Below are 18,042 nucleotides of genomic sequence, written 5' to 3' on the forward strand. Positions count from 1 at the left end.
TGAATAATATCATCAGTGTGCTTTTATATCTAAGGCATACATTGCATTAACCCTTTGAGCACCATAGTCAATTTTTGTTGTCTTTACAAAATAGTCCCAGTCAATTTTTTTCAGATTTTTGTTAAGATTTTGATAAAAAATGTAGCCAATGAAATATGATGTCTGTTTGGTCCAAAATTATCAACAGAAATTACGATGAAAAATTCATGAAAATAGGTAAAATGTTGCACTAAAATTTTGATGGGAAAAATTACAGCACTCATAGGGGTTAATACAATGTATTGTGAGGTCCTTTAGGTGTGAGATCTTGTCTAAAACATTAATCAAGGAAGTCTCTGATTTACAGAACAGATTATCAAATTATTTTGTCTGTATAAAATTAATTTTTGTCCATTTAGTTTTTGATCTTGTTTTACTTGAGGAAGAGTCATATTTTTTGGATTGTTGTATAATTTTTGTTTGATTTTGACAACTTTATTTTTGAAACGTAGGCAATCATTTAATAAAGAAAACAATGAATTATTTCCGTGTCCTTTTGTAATATTACAGTAACTGTGTAAAAACTTTGAGACACTGATGTATGTGAATTGTGAGTGTAATATTGTATCACACAAACTGTTGATGATCTCTGTACGTCAAAAATATTTTACAGACTCTATTTAAATCTTTTCTCTGTAATGGTTTGGTCCAGATGTGTTGTTTCTGGCAAAGTTGACATCAACGAAGTGATACAGAGACAAAAGGGCAGCTACAAAAGGATGTCAGTGATATTCGGAGGTGAGGGTTCACATGACCAACAGAAGCTGAGTTACGGTAAACCTTACAAAAATTATGACAGCTTGGCTAGTGTATCACCATATTCTGGTACCCTGGACAGAGCTGTTGGGTATTGTGTCCAGCAACACTGGTTGGAACGCATATGCTATTGTGAAAATCTGAGAGCCAAAATGGCTAACTTTGGCTATTGATATGTTTATAAAATTGCTACAAGCAAACTGATAGAACGTGAAGACATGCTTTAATACTCTGGACGATGAGATAGGAATAACATGGAATGTAGATTAAACATTTGTGTCTTGGATCAAGGAATATGCCCTTGTAACATTTGATCAGTAAATCGTGCAACAGAGATGGCAATTGCAATTGCTTTCGAATTTGGGTTGGATGTTTGTAAGGGTGTTACCCTTCTAATTTGTTGAAATTACAACAGAATTAGCAAAACTACCGACAATTTTTGTCTTTTTCGTTGAGAAAACTACTTCTCAAAAACTACTTGTCTAAAGCTTTGTAATTTGATATATTAAAGTCCCGAGGGACGTTATGAGATAAATCTGCTCAATGTGTTGGGAAGCCCCCAAATATGTATATTTTAGGTAATTTTCTCAGTCTTTCACCTTAAATGACCTATACCAACCCACCAAGGATACGTTGTTAGACAGTGTCATATTTGGTATCAATAATGGGCCAATCACGTGACCTGTATTAGCGGAGTCGATCGACTCATTTGGGTCATACAGGTTATGTGATTGACCCATTAACGATTTCAAAGTGCTGGCATGGCTCAACGGACAACACAGTGATCCGGGCGTTTAAACTCCTCATGTAGAAGAGCAGAAAATGGAAGAAATGGTATCAGCACGACTTTAGATCCACAGGAAAACTGCTTTCTTTTTGATCGTACATTCATTTTACATGTTGAACATGAGAGCACCATTCATATCCTTCCCAACTGGTATGGATTTTTACTCATTTGCGGTGAGACGGTCATTTTATGTGCGGTTGGAAAAATTATATCACCGGCCGTGTCATGGCGTTGCCGGGCATTAAGTCACATCCTTTGTGGAAGTATAGTGAATATTGGTACTGCTGTTGCATGTTGAATATGTTGCATGAGCTGTTCAGTCAATCATTTCAATCTTTTTTTCAATGTGCTGTTGTTTCTTACACTCACACACATACATTATATAAATATATATATATATATATATATATATATATATATATATATATATGTGTTATATCTATATATGTGCGTGTGTATACATTTGTTTATTTGTTTATTTCATTTGTTTATGTGTCTGATTATTAACTAAGTAATTTTTTGCTTGTTTTTACATTTATTTTTTTGGTTTTTTTATTTATTTGTTTGTTTGTTTGTATGCTTTTTTGTTTGTTTTTTCCTGGCTTCCCTCTGCTTCAAGTCCTCTTCTTGTCGCTCCGTAGTCGTCGGTGTGTGCATGTGGCAAATCTAATCTGTATTTTATTCAAGGGTTATTTTAGAAGGGATAAATGGTGAAATTTCCTGGACTTAGGTTTCCCTTTAAATGAATTCTATTGACTGATTTAATTCAAAATAAAGTGAAATAAATAAATAAATAAATAAATAAATGAATAAATGAACACAAGGCACTTTCACCATATGTCGGCACTTCTATTTAAGGAGAAAAAGGAAACATTCTTATGCTTATAGCACGTATGGACTTGGAAACTGCAGTTTATTATTAAATACAATGATATATGTACACTTTCACTATGTAACAGACAATAACTTGTATTCAATATTTTTGTTTACAAATTATCAGCTATTATTTTTATTCAACTGCCCAAAGCATGTTGAGATACACAGTGTTGTCAACTCAGCCTGCACCATACATGTTAAACTGCATTGTTAATTGGACAAGTTTATTCCCGTCTGAACTAAATTCAAAAGTAAATAATATTAGAGTATTTGCAGTATAGACACTGTGTTGACAACCTAAATTATGTTGGTGTTTCAACATGCTTGAGGGAGTAGCATAAGAAACTATAGTTGACTTTAAAAACAAAACAGAGAAAAAGTAATCAAAAGTTAAATTCAGTGACTGAACCATTAATTATGGCCTGACTATCAATGACATTGTATATTCATTTTGTTTTTATTAAATAAGTTACAATAATAATTGTAATTGGAAAAATAGTGTTGGCGTTTCAATCACTGAATTTCAATATTTTGGTGCTCTGAGCTGTAATTTTGAATTTGATGTATGTAGCTCATTTTGTCCAGTACAGTGGACAGTAAAATTGGTATTGATATTTGCATTGTTCGATATCATAAACATTTTGAAATATTGTTGAGAAAAAAATGTAAAAAATGTCACATCCCATAGTGCACAACACATGCCGAGTAAAAAAACAGCGTTAATCATTAATCTGGTATTTTGCATTGAGGAGTTGGGCCACGTGTCATGTCGAATGTATATTTGACAGTTAAGGGGTAAATCATAACATGTTTATTCTCGGTGTGCTATGGGGCCTCTCTGACCCCAGATGACCTCACACTATGACCTCGCAGGTACTGGTATGGCGCTTGTTTCCTTCAAAGAATGTCTTCAAATCTCGAAGTGCATGCATGATTTAGCAAATGTATGATAGCATGTTTGTAAAGAACGAAAAGCTTATATGTGTGACCACCGTTCTATCGTGCGGTTTTTTTTGGCCTTTGTTTGCGCGCGCGCTCTGCAAATTACAGTCAGAAAGTCGTCGCGTGTCGAAGGCCAGAGCCAGCGTATGTGAGCATAGTATCATTATATCACTGGTCTGTTGACGTGTTGTATATCTAGTATCTACGCTTCCATTGGCTTGAGTCGTCTGCTTTTTCTCGTTATGCACAGCAAGCTTCCATGTCGTGAGATGCCTCCGATCAAAATAAGACTCAAAGTTCTGCCAGTAATCTGCATCACTGGTATCTTGCTGTTCATTATTATATCATGGGTTGTCAGACGTGGCACCCTGGAAGACTGGAGGTCTATGCACAACTATCGCATGTCCAAAGCTCAGAGCATAGCGTCACTCCTCAGCCAAGACAGTCCCTACAACAGACGAGTTGTCGGTGTTCCTAGGTTTAGTCCGGACGGTAAGTCAGCGTCAAACATTTTAATTGTACAAAATGGAAGCTGTTTGGATGTGTTGTAAGTAAAACATGTTGCAACAAAACACAAGCAGTCACGTACGACTGACATCTTAGCAAGCAGAGTTCCTGCGTTAGTACTTTCTATGTAGTACCACCTTGATCAGAGATAACGCACTACCTTCATGGTACCACAGACGATAGAGAGCTAGTAAAGATCCTTTTCTAGTGTATGTGACATGGCCATTTGTTTATACGTACAAGAAAATTGTCAAGGTATTAAAATACACCATTCTTCACAGTATTGATTGTGGAATATTTTCTCAGCTTTGTCAGTTAATACATGTAGACACCAATTCACATTTTCTGAACTGAAAGTGTTTGCCAAGCCCTCCATCTGTGTCATTATAATCCAATAATCACATGTCATTTATTACAGATACCTACCTTTTCAGTCAGTTGCAATAAATAGGGTTCCTTAATAGCGCTGTTCACGGTTACAGGTTTGTTACTAAATATAGCTGTACGTGCGCGACATCGGACATGCAGCTTGAAATGCGAACAAATTTTATCATGATGCATACATGGCTGTTTTTGCAGCTTGTACTCTGAGTCGTCAATGCCTTTTAGTATTCATTGTTAAACTAGCAGTCGCCCACTAAGATGTGTTTTCATTGTTCTTGCATGCGTAATTTTCAAAAGTGTAATCTAAAACTGTGGACAAATATTTATTTTTGCATATTAATGAGAGAACAGTGACGTAAAGTGTGAACAGCTCTATTTTCCCAGCTCACCCAGTCAGGCATGAGATTTCAACAGGGGATTGCGCTACATTACATTACATTACATTACATTACAGATACAAAGTTTGGCAAGTCACAACCTCAAACCAGAATATGAAAAGTTATGTTAGCTGCCTATAATTTTCTCATGCCTGCAGACATCATCCAGACAGCTTAATAACTGATGGGGCGGCTAATCCAGTAGTTGGTGGCTGGTTCAGATATACTTTTTCTGCAACATTTAATCATAATATTTGGACTTGTTGACCAACATGTTGAAGTGTTTCATAATTGTTGTGCATGCATATACCGGTAATATGATAACAATTTTGTCTCGCAGATGTTCCCGTGTTTTACAAAGGTCTCCTTGGATACAATACGTCAAGGTATGTGTAGAAAGAAACGCTCTGATGTACTTGTACTCTGTGATGTGATATTTTGTAAATATATTTGCACAACAGGTTCCATACGCTCAAAGTCCTTCACAATTCAAGAATTCTCAAGGACTTTTTCAGCAATGTTGAGGGACATTTGGAAGACCCAAGGTGCCATTTCCCCATATATCATTCTGTATGATATATCATATCATATTTATGTATCATTTGATTTTGATGTATTCATTTTATGATATCAAGTCATCGTTTCTGTGCTTTTTGGAAATTGTTGGTGGATTATCAATTTTCCAGAGCTGTCCTGCATGTCTAAGGACCCTCCGGCACTTAAATTTCCAGAAGGCTTTTAAATTCCAGGACTTTCCAGGAGCATATGGACCCTGACATGATGTCATCAACACATATTGCATCTGGTTTGATACTGTGAGATTGTTTAAAAAGGAAAAAGGGAAATTTATTGGCAAATGTATAGGTCTTAGGCTATTTTGTTTACCATAATTTTTTATAGACATTTGAGCAGGGCTGAAGTAATGCCCAGGCCCACACTGAAGAATTTAACAGATTAGCATAATCCTCGGGGATCCATTTGCTACACAAAACCAGGGGAGGGCTCCCTAGTGAAATGCTATGGTTTTTATTACCAAGAATGAGCTCACTGTTTTGTAGGAGCACTGACATGTATCTATAAATTATTAACAATTTTGTTTGAATGTGAAGCCATTTGTCATATAGTGCAACCACCTGAAAACTAAAATTGTTAAAAAAACTAATACACTGAATTTTTTTGCACCACTTAGCTTTGTTTAGGCTATACAGGGAGTTTTATACAAATACCACATAACTGTATACTTATCTGTGTGTCTTTTTACTCTGTACAAAATTAGTAAATAATGTTGACTCAAAATATTAAAATGTCACTTTCAAAATAGTCATTTTAGACCAATATACATTAAAGGCCAATATACATTATTCTTGGGTGTGTTTTAGCTTATTGACCTGTTGCTATGGAGTACACTATTATCAGATTATCTGATAACAAGTCAATATGGTATACTGTCTGACTGTCCACAGTTTTGATTTCACTCTTGTCGACCAGATGGATGGTAACCTTGATGAAAATGGTGATGGAAAAGTCTACAAGGGCCATTCATGCCTTTTTTACACTCAATTTGTTGAGAAGTAACACATGCTTACTGGGAAATTGTAGCAAACTTTATCGTAGTGAGAATTCTGGGTTACCCGACTGTGTTGTCCATTATCAGTAATCAATCAATCAATCATGTAAATTTGTGCTGAACTACATTAAATTGTGCTTTCAGAGTAAATAGTATAAGGTTAGTAATGAGAATGAATTCTGTTTCCAAGGGATTGTCGATAATTAAAATGCTCTATGGCAAACAAAACTCATTGTGTTTGATCTCAAAGCCCATCCCGTTCAAGTTAGGAAAGTATGCAGTTATGAAAATCCTCTGCCAATATTATTATTTAAACTTCCTCCAAGATGTTTAAACTGCTGATAGGTTTTTGAACAACAAGTATTTCACAACAGAATCTAATCAGTGATGGTATACAAGGCTTGCATGGTGTAACCTCAATGTGAATATGCAGATGATAATTAAAATTCACCTGAACCCCTCCCCTAAATGTTATGAGTTTCCTCATGCACGTTTTAATCATCTGCAGCCCCTGAGAAGGTGATGTAGATCGTAAGATTTATCATATAAGGACGCTTCTTGCACCCTGACCAAAGAGCATTAAGTGAAGGACTTCCAGTCTACAAAGGTAACATGGAGCTGTGTTAGAAGTGTGAAGTTAGCTACTGTACAATGTTTTTCTAATCTCTCATTTTCCATTCCAATTCATGCTATAGGATTCCCGCACTGGTATACAAGGATGGCATATTTGTGGCATTCTGTGAGGCAAGGAAAGACACAGACATGGACATTGGGAATATGGACATTATATCAAGGAGAGGAAAAAGATCGGGAAGCAGGATTATCTGGGATAAACCAACAGTCGTGGCAAGCATTCCCGGAAGCAGGTAAAGGAATTGTTTTACATATTTGTGAATACTTGATGTGTATATAACCCTTAACCAAAATGTTACTTTGAGCATATGTAAAGCTTGACAATAAAACACTTGAAGGGACAAAGTCACTATTATTTCACATTATTTCGATCATTTTTGTTTCGCCTGTGCAAGTAATCATATTGTTCTGCCCACTGAAACATGCTAAATTATCAGTAGCCAGATCTCTACTCGCTCCCTGCTTGCAGACATACAATAAATGCTTTGATTTTATGGTATGATTTATGTGCTAGAATTTGTTAAGAGTCAGTTTTAAATATTAACAGGTGATGTTTGCTGTGCTGTTTTCCTGGAGGTGAGAGTTCAGTTCCGTATTAAATAGAAAAAATAAAACAATTTTCTTTAACATTAAATCACAAATATTGGTCAATTTTGCATTTGGTATATTCCAAACATTTGCAAAGCAAGGTATTTTGTTTTCAAAAGTTTCAATGTATTCACAAGAATTTTGAAAATCCGATGCAGTGTTCCACTCAATAGCATCACATTTTTGTCCTGTCTGGCAGCGATAAAGTCAAGTTACAGACAACCTAATGCACTAACCCGTTCACCATTATGGTTCAGCCCAAACCCATTGTTATCAATGTTGAGATTGGACCTGTTTACAGGGAACATGGGGTGAACAGGTTACATCTAGGAACTCATATTAGAAACAAAGTTGTGATCGTTGGCTAATTTATTCATGTGAGTTCAAATTGGCTGCATTGAGAAGACGAGAATAGTCATGTTGAGGGGTGAATTATTAACTAAATATAAGAACTAATAAATCATGTGAAAGGAATTTTAACCCTTTGGCAACCTTGAAATCCAGAAATTTCTTGTTTGGTATTGAATTACTGTATACCTTGAGCATTGTGTTGGTCAGGGGTTAAATTAAATTATTGGAACATGTCTGTGTTATTTTTACACATTTTTAGCTCCCATAGCCATATGTATATATGGCAATGGAAGCTATTCTTATAGGCTAGGGAAATGTCTGTATGTATGTATGTCTGTATGTTTACATAATGTCACTGGTATGACGCTATTTCAGGGTTATGAATCCCACACCGATTGTCGACAAAGTCAGAAACACCATTGTTTTGGTGTTTATCTCACTTGTGGCAGAGGTTGACCAGCATGATGTCTTAGCGAATGGTACCTTAGCACAAGGCTTACACTTTACAAAGGTATGTTGCTCCTTCAGTCCAAAGAGGAAAACAGTTTGTTACCTATTCTTGCAGTTTCTCACCTTATGTTGTATTTCTGCTGCTTATGAACTCCCCCTTTAATGTTACTTTTATGTTGCAAATAGCGTTGATCACGATGTCAGGTTTGTTACTAAATACATGTATAGCTGCACGCGCAACTTTCGACAATACTACCTGAAATTTGGACAAATTTTCTTGTTGTATATGTGGCTGTCGTTGCAGCTTGTAATCTAAGCCAATTCAACTGACTTTTTGTAGCCATTGTAACGCTAGCAGGTGTTATTTTCATCGTTTATGCTGAAAATGCGGACAGATATTTATTTATGCATATTAAAGGGACATAAGCTGTAGCTTGTGGCAAGTTTTTCAGTATTCTGCTTCTGTATATCAACTACCGTGTCTGACCCTAATCCGTTTGTCATGCTGAAATTTCGAGTATTCTTTTTGTCAACACAGCTTGTACATGTATGTGTGTAGTGATCATTGTTTATTGTTTACAAATGAATTCTAGTCCAGACTTGAATACAATTTTCAACAACAACAATGTAGATTATACTCATATAGGTTGTGTTGATATGCTAAATACTTGGCATTAAATTACAGTTTAGAGATTCAATGCAGAAAGTGTAGGGAAACCACAAAATAAAAGTTTTGAAGAAATAGGCAAAAGATACAGCTCATGGAGCTTTAATAAAAGAACAAGTGACGTCATTCGCGATCAGTGCTATTGGATCTTGTGAGTTCAAAGGAAAAACTAACAAAAAGAAATTTAAGAATTAACATTTTTTTACTGCATCATTTTTTAAGAGACTTAAGATGAGAAATAAACATAATTTTCAGGGCTTCATAGTGATTAAAATGATAAATAAATTTGCTGGATGGTTTCCTTTTATAATACTTGTAACTTTCAATAATAGCAATAATTTTGGTGCTTTTATCAAGGTTAAAAAACATAGGTAAATATTTTTGAACTCCTGTTACATTTCTTTCATTCATTTTTAATATGGTATGTTTTAGTATAAACCAGGTAAATCATCTGGCTGATTGTTTCATTTACACAAATTATTATGCTTGCTATACAGGAATTTACTGTTTGAAAGGACAGTCTGTAATTTTTGAAAGTACAGTTTCACAAATTTTTGTTCTATTAAAATTTTTTTTTTTCTGGAATGTGTTGAAATATAAAACATTGCCCTTCCCAATACAACACAACATGCAGTGTTTATTATTCACAGTTTTTTTGACAAATTCATTTTAGTCCAGACTAAAATTTGGATTGTTGACAATAAATTCAAATTATATATACAAGTGGCGTTGACAATTTCAACACCCTAGGAGAAAAATGTTAAAGTGTATTTGATAGACAGAAGAAAAATACCAGAAAAAACATCAAAAGTTTTAGATAGTAGTGCTATCACTTTGTTTTCTGGGTGATTATGGCAGTGCTATAATCATGGTTAACATTGGGGAATGACATGGAGAACGAGACCGGGACCATGGGCCTGTATAGGTCACCACGCATTGCTTTGTCTTACAACTCACTTTGTGTACTCTAGACGTAACATAATGCGCCACCTCCTTCCCTCAATCACTGTTACCTAAACTACTTGAGTCATCTCAGCTGAGTCAATACCCACTTATCAATCCAAATCCAATCAATTCTGCACTTCGGCCATTTTAACTTTTGCCATGCTCAAGTTCACCTCTTTTATTTGATTCTGCCAATTTATATGTCCATTTTCTTTCATTTATAGACATCTGACTATGGTCTGACTTGGAGCAAGCCTGTGAATTTGTCATCTAGTATTCTTCTCCGTATGAAATTCACTCCATTAATGTTTGCGACAGGTAAGCTGTGAAAAGTATAACACAAACACATTTCACTGAACAAAAATAATAAAATAAAATATCAACAGTTACAGCTGTCACTGCATTTTATCCTTTATTAGGCAGAATTTTAATGTAATATTGTATACCTTTGGGAATATATGTACCTGTACTAAAGGTGTTTGCTTTCACATTTGAACTGGACAGGGCCTGGTCATGGAATACAGCTGAGTTCAGGCAGGCTTATTGTACCAGCTAATACCTTCTACAAAGATAAAAGAGGTGAGTTGCTTGTTACTCATTCAGCCGTGATGTTTTATAAACATGATTTGTCAATATTTTATGGATGTTGATTTGTATTTCAATGCGTTCAAGTTGGCTTCACCATCTTGTTTAGTTCACGATAATGTCAACATGGTTGATTCCAAATGATGCTACATTTCTGTCATTGATGAGCTGATAATTGTGTATACTTTGTGAGATTGGAATGAGAAACATCCCATATCCTCTACCAATATGAAATTCCTACATCCAATTGATGATGGCACATTGTTACCAATGTGATCATAAATTTCACCAACAGGCTCATACAAACAGAAAGACTGCCTTGACCATTCCCTGGTACTGTACTCTGATGATGGCGGAGACAATTGGAACATCGGTGGTTCAGTACCTGTGACAAAAGACAGTAAAGGATATATTATCTTAACCAATGAAGTACAGGTATTAAACTTTCCCATTTATCCCAATCTCCACACTCTATTATGTCATAAGTACACACAATTATTTTTTACACAGAAGCAAATCATACAATGATGCCCATTCTATGAATGCCTACAAGTAATACTGCCATAATTTCATTTTCATGTTGGTATTTTTTTGAATGTTATACACAGCTTGTTCCACATTTATGAATATTTACACCAACTGGGACTGCAGTGCAGACGAGTAGTGTTGTTTGTGTCTCATAACATAGATGCCAGATGTTAATAAGTGTCTTTGATGTGTACGTTAGAAACTTCAATTTGTCAACATCTCTTGTTCGATTTTGTGAATGTTTCAACATACATTTGCACTGTTTTTCATGTGGATTTAGACGCTAAAGAAATAAATTACTATAATTATTATCACAGGGTGTAATCGACGATTGCGGTCAGTGTCATGTCAATTGCATTGCTTATTGTCCTGGTTGCCATATTACAACATCCCTCTTCCAAAACATCTTCAAATTTTAATGAAACAATTTTAATATCACAGTAGCGCGAGCCCGTAAGCTTGCGGAGTAAGATTGGAAATAGAATTTCAATAGGGCTGTTTGTAAATAGTGTCAAACTTCTCTAATTAATATGCAAAAATAAATATTTGTCTACAAATTAAGATTACATTTTTTGGAAATAATGCATGCAAGACATTGAAAATATATGCAATTTTTACCTTCTTGTGTCTATTTATAGACAGAGAAGGTATTAGAGTTGAAAACCAGTATGCTGCTGTCAAGACTTCCGTCTGTCAAGACTTCTGTCAAGACTTCCGTCTGTCAAGACTTCCGTCTGTCAAGATCCGTTGACGTCATGCCATTGTGATGGGTCATATTATAAACTGGTGGGGGTGTTCATGGCTCAGGTTGAGGTGTGGGAGAACGATTTTGAGCTATGACAAAAATCAAAAGGGACTTAGCGGCATAGCCACAGTGTTTAAAAGCCTTTCTCCAAGGTTTCTAAGTTGACTACAATCTATTACAGACTACTGAGCTGACGTTAGGGGTACTCACTTTGTGTTTGCTCACTCTGTGAGCGCTAGTGTTTGGTACTGAGTTGCGTGGATATCCCCTCATGGCCTCACGTGATCTTGGCCTGTTGCATAATCTGCAGAGATGATCATATGCCTCCGAGTCTGAAAACTGTCATTGTGTAAGCCTGTCGGCATTTTCCTTGCATTTTTTCTCATTTAATTTTGCAAATATCGGCCAGTACCTCAATATTTCAAGATAACCCTTTCTTCCCAATCGTTTCCTGGAGTTTCAGAGTCATATGACAAAATGAGTGAAAGTTTTAGATAGGAAAATCGGACGTCGGCCATGTACATGTTCAATGTTTACAGTACAATCAGAAGTTACGTGGAGGAATTAACCAACAAACACTGATGCCCGCCCTCTAGAGCAGACCCTCGGATATGAAGTACCACATTTGATGCTTGTGGAAAGCTTGACCACACAATGGAGCATTTAAACTTTTAGAAAATGACAAACTGAATAAGAGGGTATTCAGAAAATGTCAAATACTGAGGAAAAATGCGCAAATATTCAAAATAAACAGGTTAACTGACTGGTCAGCTATAAAAAACAATGAAAATGTTTATGATCAAAAGTTTTTGAGATGCGCACATTTTAACAAATACAGAAATTATTAACATTATAAATATAAGATCAAACTATTTTTCAGGGATGGGACAGGTTGGAAATGAGGGGTGAGAGACAAAGGCACTCCTATTGCTGCATATGGATGCAGCCACACCATTTCATTTACAGCATACTTATTCACTGTGTTGTGTTCAAGCTCATTGTACTGACTGTCATACAAGGATAACATTAGCAAATCAAATCAAATTAGAAAAGGATCAATGCTGTTGTGTGGATTTTGCTGAACATGGCTGATTTTCAATATTTCGCCCTATATATTTGGTATCCAGCAAATGCATATTTTGATGTAAAGTCAAAATTAACACTACATTGCTGACAATATATTTTACCGTTTCTGCATGAACTTTTCTTTTTTAAATTATAGTATATTAGTACTTCAAACAGATTAACAGTTATCGTGATGTCAACCCATAATTTTACATCACAAAGACTGTAATTCTGCCAATTTTTTTTGTTTTTCAGTCATTTTATAAATTTTGCACTGCACAAGATGATTGAACAAATTGCAATGATTGAATTTGTAAACTCAAAGAATAAAAATCCTTTGGTCACAGATTAAATTATTTTTTGAAAAGAAATTTACTCTTAAACACTTTAGCATATATTCTTTACACTGTCATGTATTTCAAGGAAAATATGCCTATTAAAAACAGTAATTTCTTCACTTTCATTTTTTTTACAATACTATGACAATTATCAGCCATGAGGTTATACAAACACAAGACCAGATAAGCGTTTTTCATCATTTCCACAGGACTTTTTGGAAAATCCATTAAAAACAGTTAAAAGTGACTTAAAATAATCACGTGGTATACATTTAATTTACACATGCCAGGTTGTGTATTTCACATGCACTCAGGTCAGTAAGGAAGTGCGTCATTACTATTTTGGACTGTTAATTCTTATTTCTGAATTATTTAACTTTTTTCCACATTGAACTATCTTTAGGCAGTTTATACTGTAGCTTAGAATTTTTTTGATTGATGTATTTAATCATCTTTTGGGTTCTTTGGGTCCATATCCCACCTCATGCCCCTACATCATCAACTATTTACCAACAACTCCATGCCAACAACCAATTACCTGACCTCATGGCCACACATTAGAGAAGGTACAGCGTCATTGACGGTATTTTTTAAGATTCTCTTCTTTGTCACAGGTGTTGATGACCTTGACGGCTACGCATACGGCAGCTCACTGAGCCCTGCTACCAAGCATACATGTACATGTACTTTGTGCTAGGACAGTGGCCCTCGAGTTATGCTGTCTGCTATCGAACTTTGCTGAATTTTTCATCTCCAGCAAATGAAAATATTGATGCCTTTTAATGTATTTTTTAAAGTTATTTTAGTGACTTTTTGCAAATCTTAACCAAAGTAAAAAATACTGAAACTTGGATCCGATGTTTGATAATCAACACACTCAAAGCATTGTGGGATTGCAATGGCAACCACTATATGGTCATTGAAAAACTTCTTATGATACGGCTGACGTCTGCGTATCAGTTAGCTGCTGGTGGCCATTATCCCCACAACTATACTAATGTATCATTTTAACTTTCGGCGATCCACTGCGGTTGCATCCTGTGAAAATATCAGTTTTGTCTTTGTTCTTTCGATCGTCATTTCTTTTTCCTTTTGTGTCGTTACCAGGCTGTTGAATTGGATGATCATGTGGTTTGCTTGAACAGCCGTACCTTGAGTTCATTCCAGACACGTGCCATATCTTGTAGTTATGATGGAGGCCTCACTTTCAAACCTCCGGACTTGATCGATGGATTAATTGAACCAGGATTCAAGTATAAGATGGGCCTAATACAGTCAGGAAATTTCTCTGGTTGTCAGGTGAGTTAAAAAATGTATATTAGCAAAATCTCTACAAAATAAAGGATATTTGCTGAAATTTTATTGGTGACTTTCACATCACTGTGTTGATGTCCGTAGGATGGAGACATTTCCCTTTTTCTTCAAGTAGTTGTTCATATACATCCACTGCAATCTTCCATAGTGTTTGAAAGTCTTATCCCCGTGTCTCTTTAAATTAATGAGAATTTGCTGAGGACTTTACACAAATAGATTCTTACTTTTCACACCCAGTAAGTTATTTGTTTTCTCTTTTACATTTCGGCAACTAGTTTATTACCATCCTCATAACTAACTGACTTATACTGATTGATTGTTCATCACTACACAGCACTGTGGTGAATGAATTGTCATATGTCAGTCAGTCCTCAGAAAGGCAATATAAAGTCTTGTTGCAGAAACATCAACAGGAAAACATAAACACTATGTTTAGAAAAATACTAGCTAGAATTTTTTTGTGCAATATGTGTTTCTTATAAAGGTAGTACACATGTCAAAATTGAAACACTTAAACTTTTTCTCAAACGTTCCTTGATGAAACTTTCAACAACACTCCTCAAATCAAGAATAAAAATCAGTGGTCAGTGAGCAAATTTTGGTTCAAGAGAAACAAAATGGCCACCATTTACCGATATTTCAAATTCAGTATGGCAGCCATCCTTGAGTTAACTTTGTGTGGAAAGATAGAAGTTTGATTTTCAGAAATCAAAGAGGCTAAAAACGTTCCTTAATCCAAGAACTTGAAAATAAGCTCCCTCAAGTGTTAAGGTATTGAGAGTCTGAATATCTGTTCCTTAGGATTAATAGAATCTCACACCCCAAGGAACTGGGATCAGATTTCTCACACAAGTTGGGGATATTTTGTCTCACAGGAGCTGCAGGTGAGTGTGAGACTAATAGAATCTCACACCCCCAAGGACCTGGGATCAGATTTCTCACACGAGTTGGGGATATTTTGTCTCACACGAGCCGCAGGCGAGTGTGAGACAAAATATCCCCAACGAGTGTGAGAAATCTGATCCCAGGTCCTTGGTGTGTGAGATTCTTTTTCTCACATGACCACAAAATGCGTTAAATTCATATTGGACACGTACAATATTATCAAAAATCGTGACAACTCTGTCGTCTGCCACTGTACTTTGACCTGCTTACTTTGTAGTTCTAGTCCATGTGTTACTCGTCGTGCCATTGGATAACATTTTGCGCGTGGAACAAAACAGACTGTTTATCATCCAATCAGAGCTCGTGTATTATTTACTGCAGAGTGTGGGACGGTTTCTGAGAGTGGGCGATCGATTTTTCCCACACTGTCGATCCCGCACTCCCAGCGGCCAGGAATGTGAGAACATTCATTCTTGATTGATGTTGCATGGGACTTGTTTTGTCTGATCTTTAATATTAAACAAAATACATACATTGATAATTTTTGTGATCTGAAATCCCCTTTACTATATGAAAACTTCTTCAGGACAATTTCAATAAAAAATTCAAATGCCTGCGAGATGAGGTTATTGTCCTTCTGACAGTAAAAATTTCTGTATTAACTTTTTCAGGCAAGTATGATAGGATTTCCAGCACCACCAGGCACTGTCTTCAATGCCAACATTACCAAAAGATGGGTTTTGTTTTCCAACCCAGCTGATGTTGCAGAAAGGAAAGACACATCTATTCGTATCAGTAAAGATGGTCTGAAAACTTGGAGCGAACCTTGGACTATCAACTACGAAGCAGGGGCATATTCTGATATGACATACTTCGAGGCTAAGGAAGGGTTCAAGAAGGTTCAAAAGTTTGGTATTCTGTACGAGAGAGGTCACCGAGATGCATATGAAGCCATAGTCTTCAGGACATTCACTCTCAATGATGTCATCAAGGGAGTTCAGTAGCCTGTGTCAAAGATCAATAAAAACAGGTCAAAGGTCAAAAGTCACAAGTCATGTGTTTACAGGAGTGGGGACTTAAATTCCAGCCTTCATGAAGAAGGCAATTAGCTGCACTTTTAAAGATATGATGAACATTATGGACAATTGGTGTGTTGGAGTTTCTTTCATTTCACAGGTTTTTCAGCCCAGTTTGTATTCGTTTTGAAATTCATGATAAAGGCATTTTTGGATCAAATTATTTGTATAGTTCTAATTATCATGTTGTTGACTGATATACATTTCTAATTCTGGGTACACCCTACTCAAAAGTTTTCTTCAAGATGTTTTCAAAAATGAAGAAACATTAATAGCAAATCTTAGCAATATATGTATATTTCAATCTTTATTGCAATGATTTCCAGACCACATGTAGCGGTAGTTTTAGATTCTACGTGAAAAAGGGGCTGTTTTTGATGAGATTGGCATCATTGTAGCCTCTTAATAGATCACAACACAGACATGGATTCCCGTGTGAAGAGAAAATCATTTGGAGTGAAAGTCAGGGTTATTGTAGCAAACTGTGTTGGACAAGCTCCCTCCATATTTTATAAAATGAAGTTCTGTGGAAGTCATGTACTTTTTCTGAAAGATCTCTGGAGAGAATGAATGGTGACATTTTTGCTGTTTTACACATCAATAACTTCTATCTTCAAATGTGTTTCATCAATAGTTTGGAGGTCCAAAGCATTTTTATGAAGCACACACCAACACATACATATACAGTAAAACCTGTCTAAACCAAACCCTGTCTAAACTGGAAACCTGTCTAAATTGAACCCTTTTCCCAGTCCCATTCCAATAGAACTCTATTTTAAAAGGACCTCTATAAACCAAACACCTGTCCAAACCGAACAATTTTCTCAGTCCCTGAATGGTTCAGTTTAGACAGGTTTAACTGTACATAAATTCACAGATCTGAGATGGATATTTCTATATTGCTAACTTCACTTACGTTTTTTTGCTTTTGCTATTTTTACACCATGCACCCCTATTTCACAGTGTAGAGATCGAACTTTTGTCAAGAAAACAACATGTTTATATTACAATTTGGCAATGAAAGTGTCAAAACAGTGAGGCTGCAAAGTTAGATTTTAGATGAGTTTAGGTTTGACAGAATCAAGTTGACAAATTTTTCGAGTGGCTTCTTATCACATTCCTTTACATTTCTCTTTCCCCATAGATAATGAGAGATTTTGAATTTCAGTATTGATTGACATAAATACATATCAACTATTTTGTTTCAAGGAAATAATCTTTAATTACGTGTCATATGAAAAGCCTTTTCGAAGTGTTTGCCAGTGATCGCATGGTCAACTGTATTTTTGAAGGTTTACTGCGTAGTGTATTCTGACTGCCGCCTCTATGATATACCCCAGCAATTTTAAAACAAAACAGTCAATCAGGAAGACATGCATCTGAAATTCATAATATTTCCTAACACCTCTGTGGTGCTGAGTCAGAAACTGACTTAAGTATGTCAAATGAATGTGCCTTGTATTTTCTGTATACAGCTTGGATGTTTTGCTATCGTAGATAACAATAATTTTCACTGACGAGAGAAGCCATGTAACAGCACCAAACTGACTGTTTTTAGAGCTACGTAAACATGGAACTAAAAAAGAAAGAAAAGACTTGTAAAATTACACGTTCATTACTTTGCATTTGATTTTTGC

General features: G+C 35.7%; 1 protein-coding gene across 5 annotated transcripts; it reads left to right on the forward strand.

Moving 5' to 3' along the window:
* Positions 1-3,298: 3,298 nt before the first annotated feature.
* Positions 3,299-18,012, forward strand: LOC139115168 (sialidase-3-like). 5 transcript variants are annotated; one of them, XR_011548067.1, is made up of 11 exons: positions 3,301-3,331; positions 3,651-3,892; positions 5,009-5,054; positions 6,931-7,101; positions 8,183-8,318; positions 10,094-10,187; positions 10,374-10,448; positions 10,750-10,889; positions 14,238-14,429; positions 16,001-16,440; positions 16,550-18,012. XR_011548067.1 is itself a non-coding variant. In XM_070677087.1 (10 exons), the coding sequence occupies exons 2-10, from the start codon at positions 3,670-3,672 to the stop codon at positions 16,331-16,333; spliced, it is 1,410 nt and encodes a 469-aa protein (XP_070533188.1). In that variant the 5' UTR covers positions 3,299-3,331; positions 3,651-3,669; the 3' UTR covers positions 16,334-18,012. The 5 variants fall into 5 exon arrangements, 3 of the variants coding, with proteins under 3 accessions (XP_070533188.1, XP_070533190.1, XP_070533187.1); XM_070677087.1 differs by having other exon boundaries at positions 3,299-3,331; positions 16,001-18,012; XM_070677089.1 differs by having other exon boundaries at positions 3,312-3,402; positions 16,001-18,012.
* The last annotated feature ends 30 nt before the right edge of the window (positions 18,013-18,042 follow it).

Source organism: Ptychodera flava, chromosome 17, assembly GCF_041260155.1.
Source record: "Ptychodera flava strain L36383 chromosome 17, AS_Pfla_20210202, whole genome shotgun sequence".
Classification (NCBI taxonomy): Eukaryota; Metazoa; Hemichordata; class Enteropneusta; family Ptychoderidae; genus Ptychodera; species Ptychodera flava.

What these genes read in the sequence shown, in the direction of transcription:
- LOC139115168 (XM_070677086.1), top strand. Translation starts at nt 3,643, where the DNA reads ATGCACAGCAAGCTTCCATGTCGTGAGATGCCTCCGATCAAAATAAGA. An exon ending in CTTGGATACAATACGTCAAG is followed by an intron (nt 5,055 to 6,930) that starts GTATGTGTAGAA and finishes TTCATGCTATAG; the next exon opens with GATTCCCGCACTGGTATACA. An exon ending in TCCATTAATGTTTGCGACAG is followed by an intron (nt 10,188 to 10,373) that starts GTAAGCTGTGAA and finishes TGAACTGGACAG; the next exon opens with GGCCTGGTCATGGAATACAG.